This window comes from Carassius gibelio, chromosome B20, assembly GCF_023724105.1.
Source record: "Carassius gibelio isolate Cgi1373 ecotype wild population from Czech Republic chromosome B20, carGib1.2-hapl.c, whole genome shotgun sequence".
In the NCBI taxonomy this organism is placed as follows: Eukaryota; Metazoa; Chordata; class Actinopteri; order Cypriniformes; family Cyprinidae; genus Carassius; species Carassius gibelio.
The window spans coordinates 4916882-4931040 of NC_068415.1; the positions used below are offsets into that span (position 1 = coordinate 4916882).

The window sequence follows — 14159 nt, forward strand, 5'->3', positions numbered from 1 at the left end:
GAGCAGGCCATTCAGGGAACGGTTAAAAGTCTGTGAAAGTGTGTGCCAGCTTGGAGTCATAATATGGGAGCTAGCATTATTTGTGCATTATTATTTTTCTGCTTAAATGTTAAAACAAACACTCTTATTCATTTACTAGCCTATGGAAAACGCAGGTAACTTAACTTACAGCATTTATTTATTTTTATTTATTTTTACATTATAGGCTACAAACGTAACATATTTTTTAAGTGCTACTCAATAGATTTTACACAGTACAATATTCCAGCATGCCAGAATCTCCTAAAGACTGATGGTTAATCAGACAGGAATCTTGTCTAATATTTCACCGCGGTTTGACCATCGCAATCTAGCCGAGGGCGCGTGCAGTAGATTTGATATGACAGTGGGCGGAGTTCAGCAGCGCTGCTGTCTCACACAGTCTGTCTCTCTCTCTCACTGTCTCTCTACTGTAGGATCTGCCCGCACTAACAGAATGGGTGTTGAGGTTGAAACAATATCTCCAGGAGACGGTAAGACGCTATCATCTAATAAGTTTGAATTTCAAATTCAGGAACGTTCTAAACGCTCTGGCGGATTCGAATGTTGTTTCTATACATTTTTGCGGCAAAAAGCTGGATTGCGGGAACATTCTGTCGCTGTAATTACATAATCTATTTACATTCTTGATTATTTTCACTGCATATTATTTTAGCAAAGCTTTGAAAACTAAGATTTCAAACGAAACGCCTATGGCTATGAGGATGTTTCCCGCTCGCTGTCTAGTCAGAGATTTAACGTAGCAGCAGATAATATGTGCCATGTGAGCCAACTCTTCTCATTATGATTCCTCACTGTAGCTGTCAGATGTCCTCTACAACATTCTGCAGTGTGATTTTTGCTTCTGAAATGCAGGTTGAACACATATGTCTCAGATGGCAGCACTCATGCCCGCCCTGGCTAGACATGAGCTTCGATGTTAATCTGAGGGGGGCTTTGCAGGGTAATTTGGCACAGTTGGCAGAGTCACTCGGTTTCTGAGACCTGATCTGGTCGAATGGCACAGTAGACTCCGTTATGTTTGCCACTTGTTGCATTATGTGTTTGCTGGTATGACAACAAACTGTTAGAAGAAAGGGATCATTGGTGTTCTATATAGAACCATAGGGTTCTTTACTCAACTCCAAAGAACCTTTTATGCTAAAAAGGTTCTATAATGACAAGAAAGAACCCTTTTGGCACAAAGGGTTCATATCTTGAATTTTGTGATCATTCACATGCATTCAAAAATTCATTTGAATACACCGAATAATGCAGTGAAAGAACGCACTCAAAATGCACACGTGCACTAGTATGACTTCATCATGTAACTTTAAATAAGCCTAGATGCGTGCACTTTTAGGCATTATTTGTTTCGTTTTTGAATATACTTGATACTGTTAAAAGGCACATCATTAAAACAAAAAATACGAGTTCACATTTCACACCTAAACAAGCGTGGAAAACGTAATTATAACTAGCTACTAAATTAGTTAAAAATGCCTATCCATATACAGCTATGATTTGCGACTGACTCAAATGATTCGCGAAACCGCTCCGAACTCCCAAACTGATTCAAATGATTCGCGATCCCCAAATTGACTCAAATGATTCGCGATCCCGCTCCGAACTCCCGAACTGACTCAAATGATTCGCGATCCCGCTCCAACTCCCAAACTGGAGTCAGATGACTCAAATGATTCGCGATCCTGCTGCGAACTCCCGAACTGCTTCAAATGATTTGCGATCCCCAAACTGACTCAAGTGATTCGCGATCCCGCTACGAACTCCCAAACTGATTCAAATGATTCGCGATCCCCAAATTGACTCAAATGATTCGCGATCCCGCTCCGAACTCCCGAACTGACTCAAATGATTCGCGATCCCGCTAGGAACTCCCAAACTGACTCAAATGATTCGCGAACCCGCTACGAACTCCCGAACTGACTCAAATGATTCGCGAACCTGCTACGAACTCCCGAACTGACTCAAATGATTTGCGATCCCAATAATACACATAATGCTATAAAAGTGTGCACATCGAGAGAAATTAACAGCAGATGTTCATGTTAACAACTTCTTTAACTTGAGCAAACGCTGCTAATACACATACATTTGTTAATAAAGTAAATAAAACGAAAACATGAATGTTTTAATGCTACTGAATAAAAATAAACGATCCACTCGAAAGTCTCTGCTCATCATGACAGCACCTGGATCAGTGAGCTGCGTCTTGGGCCGATGACGTCACTTCCATGGAGGCATGTTGTACACGCCCCCGTCCATTGACTCCGCCCCCCACGTCAAAACAGTGCCACAAACAGAGACGTGCAGAAAAGTGAAGCGCAAAGGAAAAATGGCTTCGCAAGCTCAAACTAGACTGACACGCAAAATAAAACTAGCGTTGCAAATAAATTAATAGATATGACCATGGAAAATATGTATTGCAAAATCATTGCTTTCGCGCTGTTTCATTTGTTTTGCAATTCTTAATTTTTGTTTGCAAAAAGCAAATGTGTTAAATTTTTTTTTGTTTTTATTGTTTTTGTATATTTTAAACAAGGTAAATCTTTCTGATTTATTAAAATAAAAAGTCACATACATGGATTTTTCTGGGCTAACCCCCGGATCTCCACTCATCCTAGAACCACCCTTGCTGGTAGCACCAAATTTACTGTCTGGACATGATGACATTTTTATTGACACAATGCATTGTTGATATATGTATTATATTTGTATAGCTCTAGTCCTCAAATCAGATGTCATGATCCTTCAGAAATCATTATAATAAGTGACCCTGGACCACCAAACCAGTCATAAGTGTCAATTTTGAGATTTATATATCATGCTCCAGGGTCACATATGCTGAATTGCTGCTCAAAAACGGTTTCTTTTTATTATCAATGTTGCGTTGTGATGCTTAATATTTTTCTGAAAACTATGATTTATTCCTGTGATCTAAATTTTCAGAATTATTACTCTAGTCTTCAGTGTCACATGATCATTCAGAAATCATTATAATATTCTGATTGGCTGTTCAAGAAAATTATTACTATTATTATCAATATTTTAAACAGCCGAGTAATTTATTTCAGGATTCTTTAATGAATGGAAAGATCTGCATTTATCTAAAATTAAAAAGCCTTTGTAACATTACACTATACAATACAAAAGCTTGGAGTTGGGGGGGGGGGGGGGGGCGGTTGATTATTGAAATGAATACTTTTATGTAGCAAGGATGCTTTAAATTGATCAAAAGTGGTGATAAAGGCATTTATAATGTTGCATAAGATAAATATATATTAATATATACAGATACATGCTTCTGAATCTACTATTCATTAAAGAAACCTGAAAAAATTCTACTCAGCTGTTTTCAGCATAGGCTAATAATATTTATGAATGTTTTTTGAGCAGCAAATCAGAATATTAGAATGATTTCTCAAGGATCACATGACTGGAGTAATTATGTAAAAAATTCAGCCTTTAAATCAAAGGAATAAATTATATTAAAATAAAAAAAACTGTTTAATTGTACTGTTTCTGTTGTAGATCAAATAAATGCAGGTTTGGTGAGCAGATGAGACTTCTTTAAAAAACATAAAGAATATTACTGTTCAAAAACTTGACTAGTAGTGCATGTATAAGTATATATATATATATATATATATATATATATATATATATATATATGTCTATACTTTATTTTCATTTTGCCACTAATAGTATTCTAAATACAAATGACGCTATTCCTAAAACTCAACACATGTTCTGTATGCTTGATATGAGATCTGTCTGAATTTAGAGCTGAGAGCCTGATTTTATATCATTGTAAAGAAAATTGTGCTATGGCTGCCAAACGAAAACTGTAAAATTCAAGTAAAATATCTTAATTCAATAAAGTGCAAAAACAATCATTTTACTGAAATTTTCATTTTTTTTAGTTTTTAAATATTAATTTTGCTGATTTTTACTTTAATTTTACTTTTTTTTGTTTGGCAGCCGTAGCTACCAGTCATTTATCATTTTTTTACGGGCCTTTTTTTACAGTGTGAAACAGTAGGAGTCATAATAATGAGAATTATTATAACTTGAACATTACCATGAACTCATTTGATTTGAACACCTTTCAGACATAGCATTCTTGGCTTAAGTCATCAAGCTCAATGGGTTCACCAGGGAGAGGAATGAATGCCATGTAATGGCGCTTTCACATTTCTTGCTCTGCTCGGGTCTCTTGCGTCTTTGGGCTGCTCTCCACTGACATCCTATCTGACCCCCACCGGCCTGCTGTCATGTGGCTCACATTCCTGTCCAGCTCCCACACATTAATCAGACACCACCCTCACCGCACGCGTGCACTGTCTTCAGAGGACTGCAGATGAAGTCGAAGACCAAACCCAGGCCTCATGACTGTAGAAGCTGCTTCATGGATTCCCATGTGATTTTATCAGTCCCTCTGGGGTTTGTGGATTAAATTAGGGTGGCAAGTTGTTAGAATAAAAGCCTGAAGATAAAACTGTATAGTTAGTGTTCTAAGCTACACTACGCGATAAAAACCTTTGATTCCTGGAAGCTGTGTGTCCGCCAGCCAATAAGATTGAGCCTGGGCGTTTGAGAGAGTTCATGTCATTTATGTGTAATACATATCAGATGGCCAGTGGATGGTCAACAAGGGTGTTGTCTGTGTCTGAGGAGTTAATGAATTGATAACATTAACCTAAAGTTGAAAAAGTGTCTTTCATCACCAGATTGAGATGGTGCAGTGGATATTACGGTTCACATGTTATGAATCATCTTTGGCACTAACTGTCTTGTTCTTCTCTTTCTTTACAGGAAGAACTTTTCCGAAGAAAGGACAGACATGCGTTGTGCATTACATAGGTAAACAATCTGCTGTAACTGTTCTCATATGTTGTTTGTCAGACGTTTCACTCAGGCGACTGGTGCGCCCTGCGGACTTCTAGCTCATACAGACAGGAAACAGGATGTCGATAACAACATTCTGTCTCCACTTGTTTAATGTTTTCTTTCCTCTGAGTTTCGCCATGCTTCTCTTTGAAAATGCAGGTAGAACTTTAAATGTTGGTACATAATAAGCCCTTATAATTATTATTGCTTGAACTTTGGACGTTTACTATTGTGCTTGACGTACAGGACGTTGCCAGCTGGAGCAGAAAATTCATGCCTTCCACTATGGTTAACGTTCATATTGTTACCTTTAAAATACAATAGAGAATGTTTGGAAATGTAAACTGATACTCCCCACTGACACACTACAGCAAAAGATAGAAATAATAGAATTAAAACCGTTTTTAGCTGCTGGAAATACTATTGTTCTATTAATGTAGGCCACAGTTGTATTTTAAAACAACTGCATTTATTTTAATTAGAATTAGTTTTTATTATTATATTACGTCTTGTGTCATCTTTAAACAGACATCATTTCAATACTGACAAAAAAGGCAAAAACATGAAAGGTTTTTCCTGTCTAGTCCGAATTATCAGCGGTATCTGTATCTGGACTAAAGTAAACAGCTCGAGGCAGAACTATGCTGGAGTCAGACAGCAGTGATTGTGAGCTTCTGGCCGTCATTAGCACTCAGAGCAGCTAACAGGGTCAGACTCACTGCAGACGTCAATACAGCCCTTCTGCAATACTTAATATAGCACTGCAGGGCTTTCGCTAAGAGCCCTCGAGCCCTGGAGTGAACCAGATACAGCACTACCACCAGAGACAGTCATCACTAGAGCTAATGTTTGGATTTCTCTATGATTACAGTCTGAAGATATTGAATGCTAAATCTGTCTAGAGTGACCAGATACAACAAAAAAAAAAAAATGGGGAAGTGAATTAGAAATTATTTTTTTTTTCAGAAAAACTGCAGTATCAGTTTTTTATGGTTGGTGGTGTTATAGATTTAATGTATGCTAGGGTCTGTAAGATTTTTTTTAAGAAGTCTCACTGTATGCTTACTACAGCTGCATTTATTTGAGCAAAAATAGAGTAAAAACAATGATGTGAAATATATTTATATTTTTAATTTTGTATTTGAATTAACTGTTCTCTATTTGAATATATTTTAAAATGCAATTTATTCCTGTGATGAAAATCTGAAATATCTGCATCATTACACTAGTCTGCAGGGTTTACATGATCCCTCAGAAATTAAATGCTGATTTGGTTATTGAGAATAATTTCTTATTAATATTAATGTTAAAAAAAGCATTTATTTACAATTGAACTTTATTTGTCACTTTTGATCAATTTAATGCATGCTCTCAAAATAAAAGTATCAATTAATGAACTGATCCCAACTTTTGAACAGTAGTATAAGCAACTGTGTAATTCGGTTTTACTCACATTGGCACTAGGTGAATGTTAATTCTAGACTCTGGTTGCATCTCATTTTTGATGGAAAAATGCTTTACCTTGACTGAATTATGATTGTAGAGGATCTGAATGATAATTGCTGCTTTGCTAGTCATGGAACCTTTTATTCCACTTCATAATATAATAATTTAACATAATGTTCAGGTTGTATATTATCAGCATTAATGGTTGCATGACATGCAAAACGGGATGGATTTTATTTTATCACAGGCTCATGCCTGAATTAGCAGAGAGACCCCCACCCTTCGCACACCTACCTTCCTCTGACCCAGCTGGGCAGAACAAATCAATTAGCCCAGTCCCGCTGGATCCCCTGGGGTTTATTAATAGAGCACAGGAAGCCATCAGACCTCCCGTGAATGGTGGCTCTATTAATAACAATTGCAACACTATGTATAAATATGCTCTGAAGAGACACCCATGTGATTGGTGGTGGGCCACTATAATGGCAATGAAGAGAAACCCACCAGGTGTCCAGTTTCTTGAACCCTGATCAGGCATTCAGAGGCATTAAAGTAGTGATGTCATGTGCAATTATGAGGTATGCTTCCTTCTCTTGATTCTAGAAGATACTACGCTATGTGAGAGCCACAGTTCATTGCTCAATGTTTTACTTTAACTAACTTTTCTAATGGAATAATTGCCTAAAATTGTTTCTCAGTCAACTACAGCAAATTGGCTCTCATCCATATAGTTTTGAATATGTTTTAAATATATCAGCTCCTTCACTATAGCTTCATAAAAACTTAAATTTGTATCTCAGTGTCACGATTCTTCAGAAATCATTCTGATATGCTGATGTTGTGCCCAAGAAACATTAGTTAATATTATCATTTTTGGAAATGTTTTGTCGTCCAAGCTGTTCGTGTTTATACAATACAATTCTTTCTTTCTTTGGTCTCTGTTACAGCTTCTCATTCATAGTGCAGGGGCTTGTAGGTAATAGTATTGAAAAACATGCATTGAAATCCCACCGGAATAGTATACTGTACAACTTGGGCACATTTGGCATTCTCTTTTCAACTATGATTCATGATGCCCTAATCATATTCTGGCATACTATATAGTATGGATAGTCTGGAAATTGGGATGTAGCCCGGGTTTCAGGTTCTGGGAATGAGTTGTGCAGGTCACCACACAGCAGGCTGTAATGTGAGATTAAGTTTAGCAAGGAAACTATTGAACAGATGTACACACATACCTATTAAATGAATCAAAAGATTTTATGTTATTACAAAAATATCTGTTTCAGATAACATGCTGTTCTTTGAAACATTGCATTCATTAAAGAATCCTGAAAAAAATTAGTTTCCACAAAAATATGAATATTTATTAATTAACAAAGCAGCAAAACTTACAATAAGAAATTTTTATTGAGCAGCAAATTGGTATCAGAATGATTTCTGAATAATCATGTGACACTGAAGACTAGTGTAATGATGCAGAAAATTCAGCTTTGCATCGCTGGAATAAATACATTTTTTATTATATACTTAGCAATTTTAATTACAACAGAAGGTTTAAAAAAAAAAAATTGTATATATTAACACCATGATAATATTGGAGTGCAAAGTAGTTTGTCTTAACCAGCTGATATTACTGTTTTTAACTCTCTCTTTGCACTTGACATTTCCGACCAGAGTACTCTTGTTTGATGATACATGAACCTTGCGTGTGCCGTGCCACGAGGTTTTCTGCTGACATGTTTTCGAGCTGAAATGTGCCAGCAAATCTATAAGAGGCTGTCGCATTCAGGTAGCGTGAGCATCTGATTACATTTGACGCTGACTGAGAGAAACCGGCTGCCAGCTCTTGTAGACAGATACTGTAAGCCGTGGTAAAAATAGCTGCCTGCTGGGCTGGTTCACACTCTTTCCCACCGACCTCTCACGCACAGACTCAGGAACTGAGAACAACTTCATGTTTTTTCAAAAAAAGGCTCCCACCCTACATGACCGCTTATTGTTATTGTTGTCACAGGGGAGCTGATAGGAGAAACGGCGATATATTCTGTGACTTGTACTGAGCCGGATTTTGGCTCACTGCAGGTCTAATGACCCCCGTGCAGCACCCTAAAACATCCAGAACACCCCAAAATACCCATAACATCAAAAACACCCTAACAACCACAGGCAACACCCCAAAAACATCCAGAACAAGTGAGCAGCACCCTAACATACTAAGAACATCTAGAACAACTACACAGAACAGCCTAGTAACACCCTAAAACATCCAGAACGACCATTCAGAGGATATTAACAACCACATATCAACAACCTTATAACCCTAAAAACATAAACAGGATTCTAACAGCACACTTACACACCAAGGACATTCTAACAGCCACAGAGAACACCCTAAAACTTCCAGAACACACTAGCAACACCCTAACAACCATCCAGAAGACAAGACATTAGCAATCTCCTAGCAACACCAGAACAATCCCCCAGAACACCCTAGAAACAACCTAAAACATCAACACCCTCACAACTATGGAGAGCACCCTAGCAATGCCCTAAAACACCAATAACATCCAAAACACCCTAACAACCACAGGCAACACCCTTAAAACATCCAGAACACCCTAGCAGTACATACTAAAAGCAAAATACAGAGAACACCCTAACAACCTTAAAAAACATCAAGAACATTCTAACAGCACCCTTACACACTAAGAACATCCAGAACACCCTAGCAACACCCTCATACACCCAGAATACCATAACAACCATCCAGAAGACATCAGCAACACTCTCAACCACCTAGAACTCCCTAGAAAACCCTATAACATCAAGAACATCCTAAGGCACCCTAACACATTAAGGACATCTAGAACACCCTAACAACATACTAACTACTACCCACAACAATTTAGCAGTAACCTAACAACCACCTAGAACAACATAGCAACACCTTAAAGCATTCAGAGCACCCTAACAATCACCAGAAGACACTAGAAGCACCATAACAACAGGGAGCAAATAGTACAAGCTGCAAGATATTCTGTTACTTGTACTGAACACATATTCTATAAGTACATTTTTGGTTTGCTCACCGGAGGTGCAACACCAAATTTTCTGTAAGGCTACCGATCTTAGCAACTACATAGCAGCAGCCTGTAAAGTTTTGCACGGGCAAGCACTACTAATGTTTCGAATTTTATTTTTTAAATCTAATTCGTAAATAGACTGATCAAAGTTCCAAAGGTTTGCAGCAACACTGGATGTATTTAGTCAGTTTAGTTCATTCATAAATAAGCTTTAGTTCATCCTTGTAGTAGAACAAGCTTCTATTATAATATACTGTCTGGTTTTTGGAATGAAGCCCACTCTGCAGATATCTTGGCGCAGGGTCCTTCCTGGAAATCTCAGCTCCATTTATGTCCGGGGGGAGGGAAAGTTAATACTGTACTGTACTAGAACCATCTCTCAGCGTGAGGGATCTTTCATATCTCCCTCGGCATGGACGAAACTGTAAGGAATAAATGCTTCTAATGGTGTGTCAGACTCTCATTTAAACAAAGCACAAACACATTTGTCCTCACTAAAGCATAGGTAGATAGTTATTCATACATTTAGTGTTGAAAGTGAAATCAATACTGTACTTGTGATATTGAATTCTGTGTAACAAAATATCTTATCTTGCCATATAAATTGTAGGCACAGGGAAGCTTGTACTTTTTAGGGAAAGGAATTTAGATTCATATTTTAGATTTATATTTAATTGTTATATTTTTGTGTAAATTAATTAAGTCTATTTAACATGTTAATTTGGTGTGATTAATTAAATATAAAAAGTGTTACAAATAAAACACAGTAAATAAGAATATATTATTAAATGAGCTGATTAAATTTAATCATCAAATGAAATGAATCCTATTAATTTTTTAGCTGAGAGTTAAATGAAATGTTATTCAAATTTTAATTAACAATTAAATTAAACATTTTAACATTTAATCTGGAAGATCTGAACAGCTTTTGTTACTAAATCTTAAACATTTAACATGCTTTATTTTACATTTGGCAACCTTTATAAAATATTCTTATATATACACTCTCATACTATAATTATGGTAGACCAGGGTGTTATTGGTTATGTCTTTCTCTCTCTTTCTCTTTTCCTTTCTGTGATATAGACGGAGGCAAAAGGTGACCTACTTAAACCGGCCGAATAATCCGGCGAATTAGGCCAATGTTTCATATTTCATTCTTTTTGTTCATTTGGATCACAAGAGCTCAGATTCCAAAGGAGATTTAGATAAGCACAGAAACGCTCCCTCCAGCGGGTCATCTGTGTGTTAGTGGACCACTCCTGTCTGATTGGAGGCACCCCGCAGACCCCCTGAAGCAGTTAAACAAAGAATATTCTAGTGCAGTCGACTGTTTTAGTCAGGACATCCAGTAGACCTGCTGTTAAAATTCACAGGAATAAATTTAGCAATCATCTCTATTAAACTACACGTTTTTTTCTTCTGTTTCACAAAATTAAAAATAACATATTCTAGCAACTTAAAAAAAAAGTTAAACCATATCTGGAGACCAGAGTATCACATACTTGGGGGCCACCCAGAACACCTTAGCAACAGCCTAAAACATCTGGAACACCAAAGGAACACCCTAACAACCACCTAGAACCTAGCAGCACTCTAAAACATCCAGAATACCCTAACAACTACCAAGAACACCTTAAAAACCTCCTAGAAACCACACAGAACACTATCGCTACACCCTAACAATCACCTATAGCAACACTGCTAAAACATCCACAACACTCTAGTAATACCCTAACAACCACCCCAAAGACCCTAAAAACTATCCAGAACATCAAAATAAACAAAAACACTCTAGAAACCATCTATTCCAAAACTCCTAAAACATCCAGAAGACTCTAGTAACAACCCATAAACCACCCAGCAGACCCTAAAAACTATCCAGAACATCAACAAAAAAAAAAAATCTACAAAACTCTAGCATCACTTATAAAACACCCAGAACAATCTAGTAAAACATTAACAACCACACAGAAGACCCTAAAAACTATCCAGAACATCAAAGAAAAAAAACACATCTAGAATACGCTAGCAACAACAACAAAAACAAAATGATCCTGAAAACCCTAGCAACAACTTAGAAGACCCTACACTTATCAAAAGCACTCCAAAAACCATAACACCCCTAAAACCTATCTAGAACACCCTAGTAACAGCATAACAACCACACAGAGGGCCCTAAAATATCCAGAATAATCTCCAATAACTACCTAGAACACACTAGCAACACTCAAACTATGCCGAACTCCTCAGCAACACCCATCCAGAAGACCCAAATAGCCAGCCATATACAACACCCTAGCAACACCCTAAAAACTGTCCAGAACACTGTAGAAACACCTTAACCACTATCAACACTGTAGCCTCACGGCCTGTGCAAAAGCTGCTTGAAAAATACGTTTAAATCTAGTTGTATTTTAAAGTGACATATATAATACTGAAGTCGATCATCTATGTCTTGCTCATGACTGAGTACGATGTCAGTATAAACTGGGTCTGTTTGTATGATGCTGGTATGCCGGATGGTTGATGTGGACTGTCTATTTCACCAGCTGCTGTTTTAGAGTAGTGTCGTTCTGTCTGTTTTGTCCACCATGTTGTAGCGTGTGAATCTGCTGTTAAATGGATGCTTGATGTGGTTCTGATGATATCTGTTCAGCTCTTGGTCCAGGGCTGCAATTACTGTCTCCTGTAAGCCTGGAAACTGCAATTGTGCAGTCTCATCGTCAGCTGCTCGTATGCTTAGATTGTGTAGATGTGTTAACGACTTGTGCTTGTGCTGTTCCATTTTCTCCTTCATTTTAGGTTTCGATTTTTGCATTTTGAACAGTTCTGCTTAGTTTCCTGTTTTCTTTAGAAAATATAAAAAATGTTAAATGTTCTTACAAATTGAAGTCCATTACTGATTCCAAATTACATGACCAAAATTACTGTTAGCAATGTAATCCATTACATTACACATTTTAGGAAATATAATCAGACTACTTTTTTGATTACTTTTAGATTACTTTTGATCTAATGTATCACATTGACTTAAATAGGATAATTGTGTGACATATTCATATAAAAACACAAAAAGGAAAAAATATATTCCATTCGTTGGAATATACAAAGTGCATAAGTAATAATGAAATCATAGAACTGTAAAGCTAAAATAAATAATTTTAAAATAATCTAAATAAAACACTTAAAAATATTAAATATTTTATTTATAAATGTATAATATAAATATTTATTTATATGGTGGTAATTATGTATTAACTTGTAACTTGTTTTCTGTTTAATTGCAGGAATGCTGCAGAACGGAAAGAAGTTTGACTCGTCACGAGACAGAAACAAGCCATTCAAATTCAAGATCGGCCGACAGGAAGTCATCAAGGGCTGGGAGGAAGGAGTTGCACAGGTATTTGAGCCTGATGCTGTGCTGCATGTATTCTTAAACATTTCTGTCAGTTTCCACTTGCTCTATAGTATTTCCATCTACTTCTAGATGAGTTTGGGTCAGCGGGCGAAGATCACCTGCACCCCAGATATGGCTTATGGGGCCACGGGACACCCTGGTGTCATTCCTCCCAACGCCACACTAATATTTGACGTGGAGCTGCTGAAACTGGAGTGAAGCACTAGCTTTTGCAGGGCTGAAGTCCTCAAATGGAGAAGTCCCTGCCCCTCCAACAAAACCTTCTTCATCTACACACTCTCCACATCAACTTTTCAGTTTTTTTATTTTGCCAATAAATGCAATGTGAATCTTTCTCCCCTTGACCTTAATGCTATTTTGCCATCACGTTACATGCAAAGTGTTTTTTTTTTCATACTACACTTTCCTGAAACTATGTGAATACTATAGGATCATTCAATCAGTATTTTAATTTGTATCCATTTGGTAGGGTTAGTATTTTACAGGAGGGTGTAATGGGTTATAATTCTGTATTCTGAGGGGCATTAACAACCACTGTCTGCATTGCCACTTTTGATAAAAGTATATCCTGCTGAATGCATATGATAAAATGACAATGTTACTGTATTTACTATTATATTTTATATATAAATATCTGTCCCTTATAAACATTTGCTGTTAGTCTCATTCAAATCTATAAAAATGTGACGTGGAACAAACTGATTAGGCCTATGTACCGTGGAGTGCTTTGGCTTCAATTAACATTTTATCAACTTGCTCTTAATAAAGATATTTGAACTCTTTGAAATCATTGTGCTGTTGCAACTGGTACTGATAAATTTATTTTTGATTATTTTATCTGATTTCCTACAACTGTGTGTAAGACAAGAGAGCAGGCAGTAAGAATATTCAGTGTATCATAACTTAGAGGTGAGACATTACATTTTCCATTACCTAAAATGAATATGCATTTGTATAAAGACTTTATTTAAGACTGCAGTTTTTGAAAATTATTTCTCATTACTTTTGTTTTATTATGTATGAATTATAAAAGATAGATAGATAAAAAGTCAGATGCTAGATAGATGGATATAAACAGTCAGATAGATAGATAGATAGATAGATAGATAGATAGATAGATAGATAGATAGATAGATAGATAGATAGATAGAGAGAAACGTTGCCTCACAAACAAAAACAGTGGGATATGTCGCCACCTGCTGAAATTAATATATTTTGTAACCCCTGAAAATAGTAATCAGTGCCGTATCGTTATACTATACTACATTATATATATT

The 14159-nt window shown here is 36.7% G+C and overlaps 1 protein-coding gene across 1 annotated transcript; it reads left to right on the forward strand.

The window, feature by feature from the left end:
- Nucleotides 1-387: 387 nt before the first annotated feature.
- Nucleotides 388-13669, forward strand: fkbp1b (FKBP prolyl isomerase 1B). The gene is made up of 4 exons (XM_052585550.1): nucleotides 388-512; nucleotides 4855-4902; nucleotides 12752-12864; nucleotides 12952-13669. Exons 1-4 carry the CDS (start codon nucleotides 476-478, stop codon nucleotides 13078-13080), a joined length of 327 nt encoding a protein of 108 aa, XP_052441510.1. The 5' UTR covers nucleotides 388-475; the 3' UTR covers nucleotides 13081-13669.
- Nucleotides 13670-14159: the final 490 nt, after the last annotated feature.

Coding starts and splice junctions, on each gene's coding strand:
- fkbp1b (XM_052585550.1), top strand. CDS start 476: ATGGGTGTTGAGGTTGAAACAATATCTCCAGGAGACG. Junction 4,903..12,751: donor ATGCGTTGTGCATTACATAG/GTAAACAATCTG, acceptor GTTTAATTGCAG/GAATGCTGCAGAACGGAAAG. Junction 12,865..12,951: donor GGGAGGAAGGAGTTGCACAG/GTATTTGAGCCT, acceptor ATCTACTTCTAG/ATGAGTTTGGGTCAGCGGGC.